Source organism: Rhinopithecus roxellana, chromosome 8 (assembly GCF_007565055.1).
Source record: "Rhinopithecus roxellana isolate Shanxi Qingling chromosome 8, ASM756505v1, whole genome shotgun sequence".
NCBI classification, from domain to species: domain Eukaryota; kingdom Metazoa; phylum Chordata; class Mammalia; order Primates; family Cercopithecidae; genus Rhinopithecus; species Rhinopithecus roxellana.
The window spans coordinates 61,573,082-61,596,645 of NC_044556.1; the positions used below are offsets into that span (position 1 = coordinate 61,573,082).

Here is a 23,564-nt window from a genome sequence, read left to right on the forward strand (position 1 = left end):
GTGTTGCTATCCTCATTTTTCACGCCAGGATGCTAGTCACAGAGATTAAGAGAAATTAAATAATTTCCCTAAGATCTCAGAGTGAGCAATTGGCAGATCCAGAATTTCAATGCATGCAGTCTGGTTTCAGAGCCTTTGTTCTTAACTGGGCCTGTAAGTGATATCGTTATATTATATAGAATGTTCCTCTGACTACACATGATACAATGGATGTGTGTTTTCAGAAGTTATATTCGTGTACTAGGGCTGCCATAACAAAATACCACAGAGTATATGGTTTAAACACTAGAAGTTTATTTTCTCACAATTCTGGAAGATGGAAGTCCAACATCAAGGTGCCCAAACTTTGATTTCTTCTGAGGCCTCTCATGTTGGCTGACAGATGGCTGCCTTCTTTCTGTGTCCTCATACAGTCTTGTCTCTGTATGTATTTACTCCTGGTATCTCTTCTTTTTATGAGGACACCGGTCCTATTGGATTAGGGGACAACCCTGTTGACCCCATTTAAACCTAATTAGTTTTTGAGAGTCTATCTCCAAATACAGTCATCTTAGTGGTTAACTTTTCTTTTCTTTTTTTTTTTTTTTTTTGAGACAGAGTCTCGCTCTATAGCCCAGGCTGGAGTGCAGTGGCCGGATCTCAGCTCACTGCAAGCTCCGCCTCCTGGGTTTACGCCATTCTCCTGCCTCAGCCTCCCAAGTAGTTGGGACTACAGGCGCCCGCCAACTCGCCCAGCTAGTTTTTTGTATTTTTTTTTTTTAGTAGAGACGGAGTTTCACCGTGTTAGCTAGGATGGTCTCGATCTCCTGACCTCGTGATCCGCCCGTCTCGGCCTCCCAAAGTGCTGGGATTACAGGCTTGAGCCACCGCGCCTGGCCGGTAGTTAGCTTTTCAACCCTGGAGTTTGTGGGGGAACGCACAATTCAGTCTATAACAGAAGTATTATTTAATGGTAACCTATACAAATATACATGATATTTAATTTTCTTTCTTACGAAATTCTATTATGCTCTTTTAAAAATCCTTTTAAAATACTTCAATATGAAAATTTAAAACAAAACAAAAATATGAAATTAATGTGCATGGAATAGAACTCATTAATCAATTATTTTGTAAGAACCATAGGAATATGATTCTGTTTCTTTTCTAATGTGATCTATTTATACAAACTACTCTAAGCAAAATATTTAATAATTTTATATCGCAAACTAAGTTTCTTTGTAAATGCTAGTAGCAATCTTTAACTTTTTCTCCATATAATTTATTTTAACGTTTACAATATTCAAAAATACTATTTTCAGTTTTTATGAGTAGTTTTATTAAAAGAATTATGTCACTGATGAAAAAGTAATTTTAATAAAAATAATTTAATCCATATAATTTTTTTTTTATTTTGCCAGTATCATATTTTGGTTATCAGGAACACAGTAAATATATATTCGTTGCAAATTCCCTTCATAGATATTTTTGTTTGGTAAGAAATAGCTTCTGTTGTTCGTAAAGCCAATTTACCAAACAGAATTTACTTTATTCAGTAAATATGGTATCCTTGTTGCAGAGCCATATTTTAATTAATTTGTATCTTTCCCATAGTCAATGATAATTATCATGATACAATCCTGAAGATCCCACAAATCTACCACATTTTCACCTCCAGAATGAAAGAATGTCTAGAAAATAACCATAGAGAAAGACTGATGGAGACAACATATTCCAGGATTATGGCTAATAAAAACTATTGTTGAATGTGGTTTTGATGTGTGACTGCAATACACTTTTAGAAAATCTCACTCCTTCATTCTTTATTATTATTATCATTATTATACTTTAAGTTCTAGGGTACATGTGCACAACGTGCAGGTTTGTTACATATGTATATATGTGCTGTGTTGGTTTGCTGCACCCATTAACTTGTTATTTATATTAGCATTATATAATGCTAATATATAATATATAATGTATATTATTATATAATATATAATTTATATTAACTCATCATTTATATTAGCATTATATAATGCTTCTTAAACACAAAGTCACAAAAAAGAGGGGCAACTGCAGGCCTTCTCCACAAAGCAGCATGGCAGAGAACAAGCAGGCAAACTGTACCCTATAGCAAGGCACACATGAAAGAAAAAGAGAATAGCTTTGAAGTCAGCAAATTCTTTTTACCTAATTCTAAAAGGTAAGTCATTCCTTCTTCCTGAGGAAAAGTCAATGAGGGGTGAGGAAAGAAACCCGGAGAGATTATTTCTGATTATGATGTTTTCTATGTCGTAATAAGCCATATATAATAATTGAATTGAAAACATTGACAAAATGCTTGCTCCAGTCCCTGTGGTTTGTGGGAAAATAAAAATCTTCAGTAGGAAAAATAATACAGGCTGCTTAAGCAGAAAAAATAATATTGACACAAAAATCGTATCTCCTGCTGGAAATTTCTCAATTAACTACACAATTTTTACATTTTTAACAGATAAATCAGGTCACTAATAGAATTTGGCTTGTTTCTGGAACCAAAAATGAGTATAATATCCTGTTAATAATCAAGGATAAAAGCTAGGTATTGATATTGACTGATAAGTTATCTGTTAAATTGTTTTTCTTGTATCACAGTTCAATAATGTCATTGTTTATAAAAGAAACAGAGTTTCATACATAGTCAAATAAGATGGAGATTTTCTAGTCCACCTCTTACTTTTTAGATTATTACAATTTAGTCTCCACAATGCACTATCAATCTGTACCTTTGCAGAACAGTTGTAGAAATTCAAGCAAGGGGGCATTTCTCAAAGAGCACATATGAATCAAAATTTCTTTTCATATGGAGAAATAATCCAAGTAATCTCCTACCAGCAAAATATGTTTTGAGTTGGAATTATACCTTATTTGTAGTAAGCATCAATATATGTTCATTGGAATTTTAATCTCCAGCCAGTTAACCTAGCCATCTAACACTAGATGTGACCACTAGATTTAGCAATAAAAATACAGATTCCCAGTGGAACTTAAATTTCTGATAAGCAACAAAAATATTTTAGTATAAGTATATCACATGCATTATTTGGCATACATTTATTCTAAAAAACATTAGTTGTATGATCAAGCCACTGTACTCCAGCCTGAATGACAGAGTGAGATCCCAACAACAGCAACAAAAATGGTAGTTGTTTATCTAAAATTCAAATTTCATGGGCATTCTCTATTTTTCCTGGCAACCGTAACACTATGGCATGATACAATTCCTTGTGTGTATCCCATAGATGTGGAACTGAATATACTAGTTTATTTGATTATGAATTTGGTGAGCTATTGGTTGTAATAATTTTACTGGCAAACTCATAGTGGATTTAATTATTTTGTGATTTATCTGCCTCGTAAGATAAGGATTTTTGTTTTTACACTTTAAAAATAGGGCACATCTCCATATCAACTTGAAATATCATAGCTGAAAATAGTGTCTTTCATATTAAATTGACAGGTTTCTCATTAGAGGGACACCGTAGTCAACATTACTTTATGAAAGTAATTTATATTCCAGTGCAGCAAATTGTTCATCAGGGTCAGCTATGTTGGGCTTAAAATATCTTGATTTTAGTTTAATGCAGTTATTTGAGTATGCACTAAATACTGTTGGTATTGGTATGAAACTGATTCTTAGATTGGTATGAAACTTATTCTTAGACTTTGGGTCAAACTGAAAAAATTATTTCTTTCTTCAGGAGCCATTCTTGTCTGCAGCTGCAGTGGTTGGAATACTATAGCTCAAGAACAGGATTCTTGAGAGAATTCTCATAGATTGAAAATTTTGCCCATGGGAGGAATTATGTTTATTGAAGTATACATCCACATAACTTTATATTTACATCTTACGATAATCTTGAAATCTAAAAAATTGAGACCCCAAAGCTGTTTGCCATTGTTTTTCCTAAAGCTATATATATAGCTTTAGGAAAAACAAATGATTCAGCAGTACACCTCCCTTAAAATTCATGGTTAAATTCTGTTCCAGAGAATTATTTGCATCCTGCAAAAGCATTAAGATGAGTTACATGAGATGTGTCATGTAGCAAAGCCAAACACATATTTAGGGTCTTCAAGCTTTTTTGACACATATCTATTACGCTTTCTAAATATAATGTAATTATATTATTTTTCCCAAGAATTTCCTGTGTGGATATTCTTTTCTAGGATTGTTATCTATAGCCATAATTATTTTTTATAATTGATAAAGCATAGTAAATCAAGTAAATGTCTTATCTAGGCATTTATTAAAGAAAAATACTTTTTCAGTGTAATAAAAGGTAGATTATAACTGTGGTTATTCTGAACAGAATTAGATACTTTATTTTATCATCTATTGGAACAAAAAATAAGTACCCATCAGATATTTTCAATGACAGTAATTTGAAAACAGCCAAACTTACATGCACAATCATGCTGTGGACAAAACTACGTAAGTTCTTGTTGACAGTTATATGGTTTGAATACAAGCTGTTTGATAGTAATTCCTGTAATTTTCTATAAGTAGTATAACAAACTTGTCACTTATTTATCTTCTAGATGAAATGAATGATCATCAAAGTACCCTCTCCTACATCCTGATTAACCCATCTCCAGATACCAGAATAGAGCTGAATGATGTTGTGTAAGTTGATCTTATATCTCATATAACACATATATTTTTAGAAAACTACTATTTATTTTTGTACTTTCATTAGGTCATCCTAGCCTCTTATTTTTCTTATAAGTGCTTAGTCTATGCCTAATTTTGTAAATAAACAAATGCATTTGATGTGTTTCATGTAATATAAAAATTAGGATTGTTTAAAAGGAGTATAAAATAAAGAAATAGCATGAATTCTGTATTCTGTGAGCTAAAAAATATTTGGAAAAATAAGGGAAAATCTGGAAGAATAAAAGAGCAACTCAACAGGAAACCTGAAATATCCCACACTGTCTAGTTCTAAATACCTTTAAGTTCCCAAAAGCCGAATTACGATTGGTCAAGCACTTATAGATAAAGGTCTACGGTACTAATTTTATTTCTCAAAAAATAATTATTGAACATATACAGTTGTAGCACTCACCTAAATATGTGAGATAGACTAAGGCATTTTCTCCGACTTCGAAGTCCTTACACTGTAATTAACAAAGCTACAATTTACACATGAAAAATGTAATAGTAATACATAATATGACTTTGTCACTAACAAACTAAATCAGTTGAATGAGATAGTGCTTTTCTGAATTAATAGAGGGAGACTTTATTGAGTGGTTGGAGCAATTATAAAGAATGTAAGACTTAAACTAGACTCTGAAAGGTAGATAGAATTTGTGATGGTGGAGAAGAGAGGACATTCCAGAACAGGAAGAATGGCTTGGAAAATGCACTATACAGGAATTGCATAAAGTGTTTCAGTGGCAATTTGACTGGAGTAGAAGTTTTGTGTAGTTAGCATTTCTGTTGAAAGGTAAATGTAATACTGAAAAAATAAATTATATTTGCCTCTGGAAAGGTCTTAGATGACAAAATGGATTTAAAGTTGGTCTTAGAGATGATGAACAGCACTTAGACATATATGAGCAAGCATGTAGCAAGACTTTAGAAAAGGCACTTTGATGGCTGTTGGTGTAAGCCTAGGAAACAAATTCCTTAGAAGAATCTGCCCTTGAGATACACGACCTGTCCTGGGGTAGATCAAGTGATGTTTACCCAAGGTAGCTAACTATACATTGTATTGCTGACAGAAAATGAGTGCAAAAGATCCACATGTTTTGTTGGATATTAGATCCATAGGATGTGTTTGCATCTGTAATCCAGAAAGCAAGTGATAAGGTCAGAGACTAGCAGAACTGAGAACATTTTGTGATGCTGAGCATAATATGGATCCATGCAAGAGGTTTAGGACTAAATGTAATAATGTGCAAAAATTTAGAAGACTCTTTGATATGTTGTCAGTTTTGTGGAAAATTTTGACTGGAGTGGAAAGGGTATGATTTTTTTAAAGGAGTTCTGCAGAAAACAATAGAATTGATTGATAGGATGGGTTAGGGTTGAGGTGAACATGAATGTAGGGTAAACAATTAAAAAGCAGGTGTGAGGGAACGAACCATCTGTCATAGCATCAAGATAAAGCATTGCGAAGGCAAGCCCCTATCTAAATAGATTTATGAAGGCAGAAAATGAGACTTGATTATTGATTTGGGAATTGAAAAAGAAATCTAATATAGCTTTAGGGTTTCGAAACTGTGTGATTACAAAAATAAAAATAAAAATGTTGTTTCAACAAAACAAGTCAGAATGGGGAGACAATCTTCCAGGCTGAAAAGAGGGGTTGTTGGGTAGTAAAAAAAAAAAAAAGAGAGATGATATGTGGGTTCAAGTATATATGTATTTTTAATAAATATTGACTTTCTAATGAATTAATTTTTATTGATACATACTACTTGTGCATTTTATGGGGTACATGTGATATTTTGATACATGCATAAAATATGTAATGATCAATCAGGGTAATTGGGATAGCCATTACCCCAAACACTTATAATTTTTTTGTGTTAGGAATATCCCAAATCTTCTTTTCCAGCTATTTTGAAATATACAATAAAGTCTTGTTAAGCAGAGTTGCCCTACTGTACTTTGAAGCACTGGAATTTATTTCTTCTGTGTAACTGTATTTTGGTTACTAATAAACCAATCTCTCTCCATCTTCCCCTCCTCATCACCCTTCCCAGCCTCTGGTAACATTCTACCCACTATCTCCATGAGATCAGTTATTTCAGCTCACACATTTGAATGAAAACATATGGTATTTGTTTTTCTGTGGCTTATTTCACTTAACATAATGTTTTCCAGTTCTGACTGTGTTGCTGCAAATGACAGAATTTCATCTTTTTTATGGATGAATGGTCTTCTACTTTGCCTATATACCACAAATTTTCTTCGTCCATCCATTCAAATATACTATTTAAAGTACAAAGAGGAAATGCATAGAAAGCATTGAGATACATAGTATTAGAACTTTGAAGATAAGCCCGTTTTCTATAGAAAACAAAAATATTACTTCTCTTCCAGCTGAAAAAGGCAAATAGGGAATGTTTTTCCCAAAAATATAAATACAGAAGAAAAAGTAGAAGAATGAGTGTTGAACTACTGAGGAGAGTTTTGTTTTAGGGCAGAAACAGGAAGCATTTCAAAAACTTATTAGGAAAATAAAACAGCAGGAGTAAATCTGACCCCAAATAAATGTAAAGAGATTCCTAAAATGCACCTGAGATAGAACTATCTAGTATAATATTGCTTTATTTTATCATCTGATAATACTGGTTAGAATACAGGAGCATTGGGGAAACAGACGAATAATAATTTAAGCTAGTAGAATTCTTAAGTCACTGTCAAAAATTGTATCTGATGGTGGTACTGAATTTATAAAGGACTTCAATTAGAGGAAAACTTCTTATTTATGATGTACTTGGATTTTAATTTCTCATCCTGGACCCTTCACATGGTATATTATGATAATAAAATAAAGCTGTTCTTTTTTCTTAGCATCCACATTTATACATGTCTTTTTTCTTTTAAGTCCATAGTATAGACAATTTTATTAAATATCTAATCTACCCATATTAATTCCAGCCTTCTTATACCTCTTTTTCAAATAAGTATAATTGGGTTAATTATACAGAATGTTAAAAATTATGCTTACTTTGTTTTTATTTTGTAATAAATTACATTTCTTTAGCTTAATACAATCATTTCCCTAATTATTTTTGACAGAATGTTCAAAGAAAATGCTGTCAACCTTTTGAGTCTAAGAACATGTCCTTTTGTCAAATATTTATGTTTATAATTTCAAATAATGTTTAACCTTTTTACTTATGAATAAAATACATATGTCACAATGTGGACAGGTAAAGTAGACATATTTTAGAGAATTTTCCGCCTTTTAGATACTCTTATTTTTTATTAGTTTTAAGCTAAAACATCAACATGACTGCTATTAAAAAAAATTTAAAAAGCTTTACTTACACCATTGCAGTGATCTGTATTTGTGACACTAAGATAATTAAATTTCAGTGGAACCAGAGCAATGATAAATTATCATTTGAAAGATGCCTAACATGACAAGTAATATATAAAAACACAGTTTAAGAAATTTGCTTTATTGGACTCAGAGGTTTTGTAATGATAATAGTAAGAAAAGGAACTTTTGCTACTACATCAATGAATGTAGAGGATAATGGATTATACTGGTTTCTTTTATGTTTTTCTAAAAATTCACTTTCAGAAGTTCATTTTAAATGAAGAAGCAACATTAATTTGATACAAACAATAATAAATCACTAGATGATATGGTATTAAAAAGTATAATTTGCACTATTAGTTTTCTTCATCAATCTACAATGCTATTGATATTTAAAGTAATTATAAAGCAGTGTGCATAGATGACAAAATCCAGTTAATAGGTCCAAGAACACTAATCTCAACTTTTTTTTGGTCAAAGAAAATAGACTCAATGTTTTTTATTGCCTTTTCTCATTTTCATTAAGGAGTATATTTTATGAACTTTTTCCTTCAGTCTTTAAGAACACGGTGCAATCTTTATTAGAGTTCTCACTTTTTAATTAGTTTCCCTGTTCATTTTATATACTGCCTCTTAAAAATATTATAGAAGTATGAAATACTTCTTTCATTTGGACTTGGAACATGGCTTTCTTAGAATGCTGTGTTGCATATATTTATTTTCTTTCTCTCCTTTTCAAACCCTTAGTGACTTCCTACTGCCTTTGGAACACAATTGAAACTAATTATTCTGAAACTTAAGGTCTTTCATTACCTGTTTCCTACCTTTGTTTCTGACTTTACCTACCATGATTTACCAGTTTTCTAAAGTCAAATCCTTTCTAAGCACATCAGAAACATCCATCCTCTGTAGTCTCCATTGACAACGTTTGGAGTCACCTCCTGTTCCTTCCTCCTAAATCTTCTCTGAAGCCTGGAGAGGCAAGTTCAACCCAACCCATCAATAAAGTAGTTTCTAATTCTCTCTGTTGTTCTTTTTCACTTTGTATGACGTTTGGAATTTCTTTTTTCTTTCCATTATATCTACTTCATAAATTATGCTTTAATCTTCTGCCGGATAGAGGTCAAGTTTTGTGATTTTTTTAAATTCTAAAGTGTTAGCACAGTTTCCTACAGGTGCTCAAGAAGCAGTTACTGAAGATACTCAGGCATACCTCAGAGATACTGCAGGATTTGTTCCAGACTACCACGATAGAGTGAATATTGCAATCAAGCGAGTCACTTGAATTTTTTGGTTTCCCAGTGCATACAAAATTTATGTTTGCATTATACTGTGGTCTACTAAGTGTGCAAAAGCAAAGCATTGTGTCTAAAAATGTACTTAATTAAAAAATAGCTTATTGCTAAAAAATGCTAGCAATCATCTGCACCTTCATGGAGTCATAATCTTTTTTTGCTGGTAGAGAGTCTTGCCTCAATGTTGATGGCTGCTGACAGATTGGGGTAGTGGTTTCTGAAGGTTTGAATGGTGTGGCAATTTCTTAAAATTAGACAACAATGAAGTAGTATGCTGCATTGATTGACTCTTTCTTTCATGCAAGATTTATCTGTAGCATGTGATACCCTTTGATAGCGTTTTATCCAAAGTGGAACTTCTTTCAAAACTGGAGTCAATCCTTTCAAACCCTGCTGCTACTTTGTCAACTAAGTTTATGTAATAATATAAATTCTTTATAGTCATTTCAACAATGTTCATAGCATCTTCAGCAGGAGATTTCATCTCAAGAAACCAATTTATTTGATCATAAATAAGAAGCAACTCCTCATTCATTCAAGTTTTGGTCAGAGATTGCAGCAATTGAGTCACATCTTTGGGCTCTGCTTCTAATTCTAGTTCTCTTGCTATTTCTACCACAACTGCAGTTACTTCCTCCACTGAAGTCTTGAACCCCTCAAAGTTATCGATAAGGGTTAGAGTCAACTTCTTCCAAACTTCTGTTAATGTTGATATTTCTACCTCATCCCATGAATCATGAACATTGAAATGACTCTGATCCATGGACTGCAGAATAGCTGTTGGGTTAGCAAGAATGATACAATACTAATCTCATTGTATATCTCCATCAGAGCTCTTGGGTGACCTAGTGCTTTATCAAGGGACAGTAATATTTTGAAAACAGTCTTTTTTTTAAGCATTAAGTCTCAACAGTATTCAGTAAACTATGCTTTAAACAAATGTGCTGCCAGCCAAGCTTTGCTTTTCCATTTCTAGAGCACAGGAAGAGCAGATTTAGCAGAATTCTTAAGTGGAATTACCATTCCAGAATGGTAAATGAGCACCGGCTTCAACTGAAAGTCACCGGATGTATTAGCCCCTACCAAAAGAGTCAGCCTGTCACTGAAGCTTTGAAACCAGGCTTTGTCTTCTCCACTCTAGCTATGAAAGTACTAGATAGCACCTTTTTTCCAATAGAAGTCTGCCTTCCAAATTGAAAATCTGTTGTTTAATTTAGCCACCTGCATCAATGATCTTATTAATAGTTTGATTTTTTGGATAACTTGCTGTAACCTCTCCATTGGCACTGTCTGTTTCACCTTGCACGTTTATGTTATGGAGGAGACTTACTTCCTTAAGCTTCATGAGCTAACCTCTGCTAGCTTCCTCTTCTGTAGCTAACCTCTTCCATAGCTTCTTCACCTCCTTCACCTTTCAGAGAACTGAAAAGAGGTAGAGCATCACTCTGGATTTGGCTTTGGATTAAGAGAATGTTGTAGCGGGTTTGATCTTTTTTCCAGACCACTCATACTTTTGCCATCTCAGCAATAAAGCTGTTTACCTTTCTTATCAGTTGTGTATTCACTGAAGTAGCACTTTTAATTTCCCTAGGAACTTTTCCTTTGCATTTACAACTTGGCTAACTGGCACAAAAGACCTAACTTCCAACTTATGTAAGCTTTTGATGTGCCTTCCTCACTAAGCATAATCATTTCTAGCTTTTGATTTAAAGTGAGAGACATAAGACTCTTCTTTTCACTTGAACAACTACAAGTCATTTTTGGGTTATTAACTGATCTAACTTTAATATTCTTGTGTTTTGGGGAATACAGATGGTGGAGGAGAGGGAGAGAAAGTCAAAGGAATAGCCAGTTGGTGAAGTGATCAGAACACACATATTTTATTGGTTAAAATTGCTTTCTTATATGGGTGCGGATAATGGTATCCTAAAACAATTACAATAGGAACATCAAAGATTACTGATCACAGATCACCATAACAGATATAATTACAATGGAAAAAGTTCAAGTTACCAAATCTGACACAGAGACCCTAAGTGAGCTCATGTTGTTGGAAAAAATGTCTCCAATGGACTTGCTTGATGCAGGGTTGCCACAAAGCTTCCGTGTATAAATAATGCAATATTGACAAAGTACAATCAAGTAAAAAGCAATAAAAAAGGTATGCCTGTACGTCATTTGACAGTCTGAAGTAAGACAACTCTCTTAAAACAAATTCTCACGTTAATGAAATGTTTGAGTTTGGCAGATAAACGTTTTTATATTTACTAGCAGAATTAGTTAAGAATGATTCTCCATACTTTAATATTATCACTTACTATACCATAATCTGAATTTTAGATAAATAATTTTTCAGCTAATTTAAACATTATGCATTATATTCACTATAAACATTTGTTAAACTGTTGATTTTATAGACTCATAAAATATTTAAATTGAAAAGACTACAGAAACCATTTACATCAATCTCCTAATTTTTTTAAGTCATAAAAATAAGACAAGGAACAGTTAAGTAATGGAAGAATAATGGCTAAAATGTAGGTCTCCTTCATAGAAAAATGGCCAAAGTAAGGGATAATAAGTCAACAGCATACTAAATCATAAAACTCTGATGAGACAAAGGTGCTGAAATTGATTATAATTGAAAAATAATGGTGCCTGACAGCCAACATGCACAGGGAAAAAGAGGAAGAAGAAGAAACATAATAGTGCTTGATTCATCAGCATTCATCATCATAATCTTCTCAGGTATGAAAATGGTAGTGTTAACCGTGCCAAATTGTAAAGGCCAACTAAACAGTGAGTTCTACCACCAATGTTGTATATAGACAGTTTAGATTATCTGAAAACTGAACAAATAAAGTAGAAATATAAAGTGTTAGTGTGAATCAATGTTGCCTGTATTTACTATTGCAAAGTTATTTATTTTGTTTTCTTTTATTAGATACTTAATTCGACCAGATCCATTGGCCTACCTTCCAAACAGTGAGCCCAGTCGAAGAAACAGCATCTGCAATGTCACTGGTCAAGATTCTCGGGAAGAAACTCAACTTTGATAAAAAATAAAATGAGAAACTTTTTTCCTACAGGGACCTTGCTTGGAACCAGAAAAGTTTTGCTGGCACGAAAGAAACTAGATGGAAATACATGTAATTCTCTCATATTTAAAAACATAATCTCTTCTCTTAGAAGTATAGATCATTTTGAAATTTAATGTACTTACTGGTACTCTCCCTGTTAATAGTTGAAGGACATCAATGGAATAGATTTGAAAAGCTATATTAAAATACAAAAATTTAAATCTGACATTTAATTATTTTATAATAATCCAAACTATATGAAACCAGTTTTAAAAATTATTAAGGTTTTATGAAATTGACAAAATCTAACTCTATTTGGTGCATCACAATGGACACAGAATGTTGCTGCTCCTCTTAAAAATTAAATGTGTCATATCATATTCTTTAAACTTACTGTTTTACAAAACTGAGCTCATCATAATTATCTAGTCTTCTCTACATAGAGATTAACCAACAAACTTGTGTGGCTGACTTTTGTGTAAGAATCATAGTTTGCTTTAGAATACGAATCTTTAAGTCATTTTAACTTTTTTTCTCTGCCTTATGATATAAAAATATTTATCTTAGAATTTGAGATGTTCATAGCATGTTTTACACTGAAGAAACTAAAACATAAAAAGAAACACTAAGTTCCTGCAGTTTTTGGTAATTTTATGTCTAGCAAACATTTTATGCCAAGAAAAGCATACTATAAAGCAAATATCTATTATTCTCCTAAATGAATGCCTAGCATAGAGAAAATACTTAATACACATTTGTTGACTTAAATTTAATTCAAGGATTAAAACATTAACTGGATTTCTTGAAATATACAGTAATGATTGTCCTTAGGCTCTTGGGCTTTACCATTTTTCATATATCTGTATAGTAAATTTCATTAGAAAAATTCTTTTAAAATTGACAGAAGATAATTTATACCTTTTATGGAATCTGAAGACACTTCAAAACAATAAAAGTCCTTCTTATGTCTTTGGTAATGGAACAATAACACTCGATGAAGGGTGTATTAAAAATTTTGGCTTAATTTTGAAATCGTATATATGAACTATATAAGAGAAAAGCATAAAACAAAAATAGGTAGCTCTTGGCTTTTAACATTAATGCAAATCATGCAGAATTTGAGTCATAAATTTAAATATAAATGGACCATTTATGACACCCATTTTTTACCTTTATTGCATTTACCCCCCACAGAAATAGATCAAAAAAGCACAAGAGTATGTGTATATAGTTTACCAGGTAGTGGAAGTGTGTTAAAATGTTCCTATAAAATAAACATTGGTAAATTTAAATATATACTATTCTAATTCTGTATTTTTTAATTTTTGAATTTGACATTGATTTTAATTCAACAACAACAAAAAATGAATATAAAACTAGAAAGGGAAATTTTTTCTTTTCATAATGAAGCAGATCAACTTAAAGGATAATACATTGTTTTAAGAAAAGATATTCTAGTGTTCTCTCAATAATTCTACAGAAATAAAAGGGTAAAGTGCAACGTGAAATCAAAGATTATAGTCATTATATAATTTGGCTTGGAGACTATGAAATGTCTTTTTTTCTTTTTGGTATTTTACATTATTCACGTTTTAGAATAACAAGAACACCAAGAATTACCCCTAAAACAGAGACCCTGCATTTACTCTACTTTGATCAGAGAAGTAGAATGTATAACAGGTTACCTAAAATTGGAAGCATGCCTTAAAACTTAAAGATTGTATGCATATATGTGTATATGTTATAAACATTGGAAATACATTTGACACACACATTCACATATAAATTGTTAAAAACTGAAGGCAGAATGGAACTAATATATGTAACAGAGAAAAACAATAAATTTATTGAACTTATTTTATATTTGCATATCAAGAGTCAAGTACGATGTTTCTTTAAGTTGACTTTTTTTACTTCATTATTTTTAGGAATAAATGTAAGATTTTACAATCTTTTATTTCCCCACAAGATCTGAAGTTTAGTATTTTTGCATTATGACAGTTGTTGAGACTAGGATTTTAAGCTAGGATATGATTATATTTCCTATATAACTAAAAATTTTGTTTCATAAATTTTAAAATAATTATTTTTGACTATGAACATTAGTCCAAATTTAATATTTGACACAGTTCATACCAGCTTGCTACAATAATGATAATTTATTAGTCTTTCTGTTATTTAAACAAATAAAAATATGCTTATACAAGACTTTTAATGAACTGTTGCCTTTTTAAAATAATTATACTTGCACATGAAAATAAAATATAAAGTCATTAATAGTCCTTGTAGCCCAATGGGAATTGATGTCTGTACCATTTTGCTACCAGTTACATTGAACTGCTTTAAAATAAATAATAAAATTATTTCTAATGATGAAAACTCTTGATTTTTTTGCCAAAACTTCAGTTGCTTAGATAAATTATGTGTTGGATCTATAAAAATCATTTTTCAGTTTTATATTTTAAACCCAAAATAACTATGGAGGTGATCTCATTGGAAAATATAGTGATAAATAAAGTTCTGTTGAATTATATCTTAACATAATAGATTCTGAATAGTTGCACTATTTCAGAAAAGGAGAAGTGAGCATGGAAGGAGAGTTGAGATGGGAGGAAATGAACTTTAGGAAAAAAGGGGGCAAGAAGAAAACAGAAGGTAAGAAAAAAATAAACCTTAGTGAGGACATCAGAAGAGAGAAGTATTTTATGACACAGAATCATGTCACAATACACTCATTTAAGAATCAGATATCTCTGGTTAGAGAAAAGAAAAAATAGTTTTTAATGTAAAGATGGACTTCCAGAAAAATGGAATACTTCCATTTCTCCCTATTCCTCCTGCCAAACACAGCTAAACCCCCTAGATATTATATGTAAAACAGATCTAAGAAGGTTCTGAACGGTGGAAAGGAGGAGGAAGACAGATTAGGGAATTGGGACTTGAAGAAAGACATGGTGGTGAATTCCGTGGTATTTTTCTTGGCTTCCTGTATATCCTGATTTTGATAGTGAGAAACATCAATGAGCACAGATGAAAAAGTTCCAAGAAAAGCCTGCTCCCTCCTTCAAAAGGACTGGTTCCTGTGACAGATGTGGCTTCTGCAGCACCAGACTGCTGACAGTTCAGTATGGATGGCTTCTCCTGAGACGGGCTCCACACCTGGCGGCCTGACGCTTTCCTCAGCACCCTGTTAGATGATTTTCTAGTGGTGTGCTTCCAGTGAGACGCTTTCCCATAAAAAACTTCCTCTGGCACCCTAGAGGGTGAAATTCCAGCAAAATCTGCCAGTGCGGCACCATAATGACTTTTCTGCTGTTCTGTAAGCCACAGCTGTGCTATCTTGATTTCCAGGGCAGTCCTGGAATCTCTTCCTGGAGCACTTTATCTTGGTCTTGAAAATAATGTGTGCTCCTTACGTCTGCTATTGCTATGTTATTTTCAAGTTCTCTTTACTATTACTAACCGATCTGATATTACTCTATTGCTCTGTTATAGTTCAAAAATCTCAGTATAAAATGTTCTGTGTCCAAATCACTGTGCCCAAACAGAACCCCGACTGATAAATTATGCACAAATCAGCAGTTCTCTGTTTAATGAAATAATGGTGATATCGAATTCTACAAACCTGAGAGACAGACTTTGGACAAATGCAACAAATTAAATAGCACCTGCTGGGAAACTTTGCAGACAGACAATGCACTCATCCTGTGGAGCATTAGACACTTTTCATTTCATTTTGATCTTCTCTACTGTTTTGAATAGGACTGCCTCCAGTCCTATAGTTTATAGGACTAACTCATTTGTGGGAAGGGAGAAATAGACATGCCAGCTTAAATCATGTAGGTCGATCTAAAATTATAGCAAATTGTTTTTAAAAATAGTAATTTTGCTAGCCGGGCGAGGTGGCGGGAGCCTGTAGTCCCAGCTACCCGGGAGGCTGAGGCAGGAGAATGGCATAAACCCCGGAGGCAGAGCTTGCAGTGAGCTGAGATCCGGCCACTGCACTCCAGCCCGGGCGACAGAGCGAGACTCCGTCTCAAAAAAAATTAAAAAAATTAAAAAAAAATAGGAATTTTGCTTATAATTAAACAATATGCTTATATTATTATCCAATAGAATTGTATTTTATTACTTAATCTAAATATGTGTTTGTAAAAACAAAACAAAGACCTGTTTTTCTAAAAATAAATAATAGAAATCTTTCACAAATTGCACTATAATTAATCACACTCCAAGGAAATATAATATAATTCTACTTCAAGATTTGTATTTTCTTCTTTTTGTATCATACACAAAATACATTTCATTCTAGTGACACCAAGCTGGATATCTTTGTACTTGGAAATTAAATGCCATTCCAAAAAGAAGCATTTCCAAATTTATTGACTTCCACTCTCTGATCCGTATGTTATTCATATAGACTAAGAAAGCGTGAGTAGTTCATTAGAATACATTTTTTTTCCTCTGAAAATTCTAGACTTTCAAAAAACAGGAGCTATGAGACACTTTTATTAATAGAAATGAGGTTGGTACTAAAGTCGATGTTTGTAAATACACTGCATAGCTGTATAGGCACAATTAAGTTATATATCGCTAAAGTATTATTTTAGAGCTTTAAGTTCTTTTAATTACTGATTATTATCATACACAAGAAATCCATTAAAAAAGATAATAGATTCCAAATTTTAACTGAGACCACAGAATGAAAGCCTCCAAAAGATTTATCAATCTGTCATAAGATTTCAAAAAGAAACTGACATTTTGTGATATACATTAGGCAGGACAGATTCAGCTACAATACAGTAATAGGTTAAACTCCATACATAATCTCAAGTGGTTTAATATAATAAATATTCCATTTTATATGGAATAATGTCTAATGCAGAAAATGATTTGAAGTTTTAAGATAAAAGATTTTACAAATGTACATTCATTGAAACAATATAAAAATACAAATCATCACAGCAATAGAAATATAACTCAAGTACCTTTACTAAAAATTCAAACTTGAAAATAAAATATGGAGAAAACCATAATTATTATAAAATTTTAGATGTTCTTGGGCCAAGTTATAAATGACTTGATTTTGAAAACAAAGTATGATCACTTTTTAATTAAAAATAATTGATTTCTAATCTTTCTGGCAAAAAGCATACTGTGAAATGACTACGAAATAACTGACATTTCCACTGGGAAACATGTTGGTAAAAATAATTAAGTAGCTGTGCTTGATTTATTATCATTAACTAAAGGAGAGAAGTTCTTACTTTGAAGCATTCAGCATCCTCCAAGTTAGTTAATGTGGGCAATCCTCATTTCTCAGTTTAGTGATGTTAAGATTTATTCTTATACTAGAATCAAGTTGCAACCTAATTTAAGAAAGCAAAGTAATCAGTTACTTCTGAGTCACTGTTAAAAACTCAGAAGCCTAAATTAGCCAAAGAGGAGATGGTCCTTTGATCATTTTGAAATGTAAAATTTTAAGGTCACATATTTTTAAGATAAGAAATCTGTCTGGTGAAAATGTATTACCTAGTTATCAATATAGATGTGACATTTATTACTAAAATTTAAAATCACTTAATAAAATAATTTTATTTTGTTAAAATATTATTTTGGGATTTGGGGGCTATACTGCCATTTTTTTTCTTGAGTTTGACTGAAAGACTGATATCTATCTACTGTAGATAAGAAACTATTGAAAATGTATTAGGAATCTGCATGAATGATGGTTTAGTATTTTGAAGTAGTTCCTGTAATATTTTTAAAGTTTTTCTTAGGCAACTATTATTAAAAGATATTGACAAAATCTGCCCTCATAATCATTTAAACTCATAATAATTTAAACTTTCAGAGCAATTTTTCAATATTAAAAGCATCAAGCTTCCCTGACATCTTTTAGTATTCTCTAACACCCTCCATTTGTTTACTTCTTTATATCAAATAACCACCAAAGCAATTACCAAATCCATATAGCCTTGAAGCAACTTAGTGAAGTAATTTAACATCTTTTTGTATCATAGATAGAAACCAATTTTCATCACAGTCTAAAATCAATTGTTTCTCTGTAACTCTTCCAATATCATCATAGAATAAACTACGGGATACAGATGAGATCAAGCATGAGAGTTTTTTTTGTGTATACAATATTGACCACTTCTTTAGACATGTCTGTGTTGTAATTGGCACACCTTGCATCCTGTTATGCTGCATTGCACTCACTTCTACAGAGATGGCTACTTGACCCTCAAGCATTCAGGAGCTAAATGGCGGGGCATGTTAACCATATGGAAAGGTGGTTGGTCACTTAGCAGCAACTCCCCTGTCTTGTGACATGGCAGGAATGGTGCTCTGAGAGCCAAGACAAATGAATTGTGTCTGTGTCCATTTTTTAACAAGATGATGCACAGGAACCTTTGCTGAAGGAAACCAGTTATTGAGCTTGTCCTTGGAACACGGATTCACTCCAAATGACCTTGAGGCACATGAAACAACTGACAATGGTAACTGAGTGATGAAATTGGAAATGACTTCTGCAGGAGAAAAATTACTGTAGATACAGACACCCCAGATATGGACACTCACAATTATTATGTGGCAACTTTATGTGGTTTTACGTGTTCATGAACTACAAAAAAAAAAAAAAAAAAAAAAAAAAAAAATTGTCATGAGGACTTTAGCAGCTCAAAAATAAGCCTCTGCTGAAAAATTTTAAAAGTTTATTCAGCTGACAATACCTATTGTTGTTCATCACACCAATCGGATTGCCACCTGCTCACAGAATATAAACACAAGGCTATTATTTGATCCTACTAGAGAAAAAAATTCCCCAAAGGACAAACCTGAGGTTCATCTTGAATTTTCCTCTTCTCCTTTACCACACCTTCTATCCATCAATTAGTTGTCATTTCTTGTGATTTTCCTTCCTAAATGTCTCTCACATCCAGTCACACTATTGCCTTCCTGGACCAGTGAACTCAGATGTTAGCCTACTTCTGCACTACTCTGGTAAGGCTCCCAAACCCCATCTTTCCCTCTTCCATTCCTTTCTCCAAATTATGCTCAGAAAGATTGTTCAAAGATTTAAATGTATTAGTTAAAATCATCCACAGGCCTCTTATTACTCTTAGAATAAGAACCGAAGTGATTATCCGTCCTAATAAATAAGTATGATCTTCTTGTCATGCTAACTATTCATTCAGTTGTGCAAAAATATATATCAAGAACCACTGTTGAAATAAATAAGTATTTTTCAAGGAAGGTCTCAAATGTCTTCACTAATGATAATATACAAGTAAATATTTCCTTTACACACCCTCATAATATCCCATGCCTCTTCACAGCTTCTTGCTCCCAAATGTACTTATGTTATTAGTAACAGTATTATAACCTAATATTTGATCAATAGAGAAGAAACAAAATATTAAAATCTAGTTGGAAGGACTTTCTCAGGGAGAGATGTATGTTTTGTTTAGAAATACACTATTGGGCAAGTCTGGCTAAAAGAGAAGTTCATATGGAAGCAGCGTGAAGGGGCTGAGGTAAGACAAGTGACAGCTAAACTACACATAAGATTATAGGAGAGATTTGAAGAGTAGAAAGAGGACTAAGTCCAGTGAGAAGATATCATGAGGGTAGCACCACTTTCCAGGTGGTAGGTGAGGAATCTAGTGAACTCTAGTCTAGTGAACTTTGGCTAGAGAAGCTTTTAGTGCCGGGGGTGGTAAAATAACTTTTTATGAAAAAGAAAAAAAAAAAAGGCTAATTGTTTTTGAGATGGAGTTTCACTCTTTTTGTCCAGGGTGGAGTGCAATGGCACGATCTCAGCTCACTGCAACCTCCACCTCCCAGATTCAAGCAATTCTCCTGCCTCAGCCTCCTGAGTGGCTGAGACTACAGGTATGTGCCACCATGCCCGGCTAATTTTGTATTTTTAGTAGAGACGGGGTTTCTCCATGTTGGTCAGGCTGGTCTCGAACTCCTGACCTCAGGTGATCCAACTACCTTGGAATCCCAAAGTGCTGGGATTACAGGCGTGAGTTGCTGTGCCCGGCAGAATAATTGCTTTTGTTTATGTGCTGTGGTATACTTCAGGGTATCTGCTTCCTCCCCTCTTATCAACTTAAACCTTCAATAAATTCTATTATTTATAGAATCCTGTCTAATTGATATTTGGAGAATAAAGGGATATTTAGCAATAAAATAGTCAGTGTCTCAAGGCAGAACAGACAGCTGAGAAAGAACGGATGACATGAACAAAGCAGCTCCCAGGTGAAGGATTTAACATCATATTTAAGACATTTTGATTTTCCTCTAACTTAAAGTAATCCTGGTAGGGGCAATGGAGAAACTGCTATACCCACCTACACCTGTTTACTGCTAGTTTTTCTTGATGGATTATAATTCCTGAAGTCAGGGACCATGACTCTACACACAAAGCCCTAGATTTTATTTATTTATTTATTTATTTATTTATTTATTTATTTATTTATTTGGGACACAGTCTCATTCTCTTGCCCAGACCGGAGTGCAGTAGTGCGAACTTGGCTCACTGCAACCTCTGTCTCCTGAGTTCAAGTGATTCTCCTGCCTCATTCTCCTGAGTTACTGGTATTACCACACTCAGCTAATTTTTTGTATTTTTAGTAGAGACAAGGTTTCGTCATGTTGGGCAAGTTTTGCTAAAAGAGAAGCTTTTATGGAAACAGAGTGAAGGGTCTAAGGTAAGGCAAGTGACAGCTAAACTGCTCCACATAAGATTATAGACTGGTCTCGAACTCCTGATCTCAAGTGATCCGCCCAACTCAACCTCCCAAAGTGCTGGGATTACAGGCATGAGCCACTGAGCCCATCCTCCTAGATTATGGATCTTGGGAAATAGTTGTTGATTACCAAATAGGCATTGCATTATAAACTCTAGATACCAAAGAATACCTAACAATTCAGAAATTAGGCCTCATAAACTAGTTATATTCTGTGTGTCTACATATTATTTAGGAAATGCAACTTTCTAATTTCTTTTCTCAAACACATATGTGTGTCAATCAGCATGGAGAGAAAGCATTGAGGGAGAGGAATAGGGGAGAAAAAGTAAGAACATTATTTTACTTTAAAGGGATTTTCAGTTTGGAGTAACAAACTGCAGCTTAGAGAACAGAGACAAGCCATTATGTAGAAAGAGAAACGTTTGAAACCAAAATCTATTGGTTCAGTCCTAATACAAATGACATCACTGATGTGCATGTGCAAAACAAAGTGGACAATGGCAGAGGATGCAAATCTCATTAATTCTACACATTTAATTGCCTTGCTATCTTTCTACTTCAGTTTCTGTATAAGATCATGGGTTGCAAAATGTATTTACATGCATAGTTAACCATAGCTAAGGAAAATCTAATAAAGCAAACTTCTGAGAAGTCAGGAATCTCTTTCCATGATGCAAAAGTGGTATTAAAAAAAAAAAAAGGTCCAAATTTTTGGTCCACCTTGTTCTACTATTCTCAAGATATTAATTCCTAGACCTAAAGATTGAATCGTTTTAACACAATGCAAATGAACACACTATTCCCTGTTATGCACATTATATGTATGTGTGTTTTGAAAGTGTGTGTGAGTGGCATTTTAGTATCTGCCCTTCCTGTTATAGAGTAATTCTCTATTAATTGTTAGAATTAATAGCATGCAATTTCCTGCCTCCACTACAGAAAATGAAGACAGAAAATCCTCACTCATTCATTTTCAATGATCTAGGCTTACCTACATCTAAGATTTTAATCTGGAGCTGATAAAGTTAAGATGAAGAGGTGGTCCAAATTGATTTATGATGTGTTACAAAAGCATCAGTGATGGCCATTTTTGGTGTTCAACAAAATAAAACGTCTAGCATTGGATGCAGTATACAGTAGTACTATTCTGGCTAGATCATTTTCCTACCAAACTTCAGGATCCTCATTGATTCTTGCCTGTTTTCCAAGCCTGCCTCTTTATTATTAAGTTTGAAGTGTAAGCCCCCATATCTATCTAAAAATTCCTCTCTTGTATAAGAAAAATGTGTTTTGTCAGTTTAAAAAAAGGGTGGTAGTTTTTTTGTTTGTTTGCAAAAAGAACCATAGTAACTCTTTTTGTATTCACATCATTCGGTGGTTCCCTCTGTATTGAGTCTCCCCTCTCTGTTAGCTGTTTTGACCAATGGGACAATAGCAAATGAGATGGAAGTAGAGGTTGTGAAAAGGCTTATTTGTTGTGACTTAGACTTTTTGTTCTCTGTGAGACCTGGGATGACTGATCTTGAGAATTTGAGATCACATGAAAAAGAGACCAAACATCTTACCAAACAACTTATTTAGGCCGTTATAGACCACTGGATATCAACCAATCTTCCAGGTGACCACAGAAATTATCTAAGACAGCTGAGACCAGAATAACCACCAACAGTCCTACATAATGAGAAAAAAATAGTAAACATCTGTTATTTTAAGCTATGAAGTTTTGAACTGACTTTTTATATAGCAAAAGGCAATTGATACACCCAGAATTAATTTATATGCCCAAGGAGAACACACTTTTCTAATTCACTCATCCAACTCCAAATTTGGGATCTCTGGATGATATCCATTTATTCTCTAGTTTCATCCCTCAGATGCTAAAGTCTCTAAACCAGGAAAGCCTGGATAAAATAGAAAGAAAAACTATTTTACCTTTCTTGTCCTCTGTCTTTCTTTTTTCAAAAGTGTGTCATTACATGTAATTCTGAAAAGAACCACTTTCAATGCCATTTCTTGGTATTCAAAGCAACGTTTTCTGGCTATAGTAGAAATAGAATCATATATTGGCTACTGATTGACATGATACATCACATTTTCCAGCACTCAAAATTTGAAAGACATTACTGTCAATGTGACCCTATATCTGAATATCCAATATACAATCCATAGCTCTCTATGGCCTGTGGTTCTGGGTTACAAGGTATGTAATACCAGTAAATATTACAGACATCGGACTACTTTACTGGATTTAATCATATCTCCCAAATCCATATCCACAGAAAACCTGTGAATATGACCTTGTTTGAAAATAGGGTATTTATAATGTAATCAAGTTAAGATGAAGTCATACTGCATTACGGAGGGCTCCAAATCTGATAGGACTATTGTCTTTTTAAG

The 23,564-nt window shown here is 33.2% G+C and overlaps 1 protein-coding gene across 1 annotated transcript in view; it reads left to right on the forward strand.

Annotated features, from left to right (window-relative positions):
* The window catches only part of KCNT2 (potassium sodium-activated channel subfamily T member 2), a 405,225-nt gene extending 390,450 nt beyond the window's left edge, over positions 1–14,775 (forward strand). The window contains exons 27-28 of the mRNA XM_030937154.1: positions 4,564–4,648; positions 12,267–14,775. Of these exons, the coding sequence (XP_030793014.1) occupies positions 4,564–4,648; positions 12,267–12,378 (197 nt within the window). The 3' untranslated portion in view covers positions 12,379–14,775. The remainder of the gene's footprint in view (positions 1–4,563; positions 4,649–12,266) is intronic.
* The last annotated feature ends 8,789 nt before the right edge of the window (positions 14,776–23,564 follow it).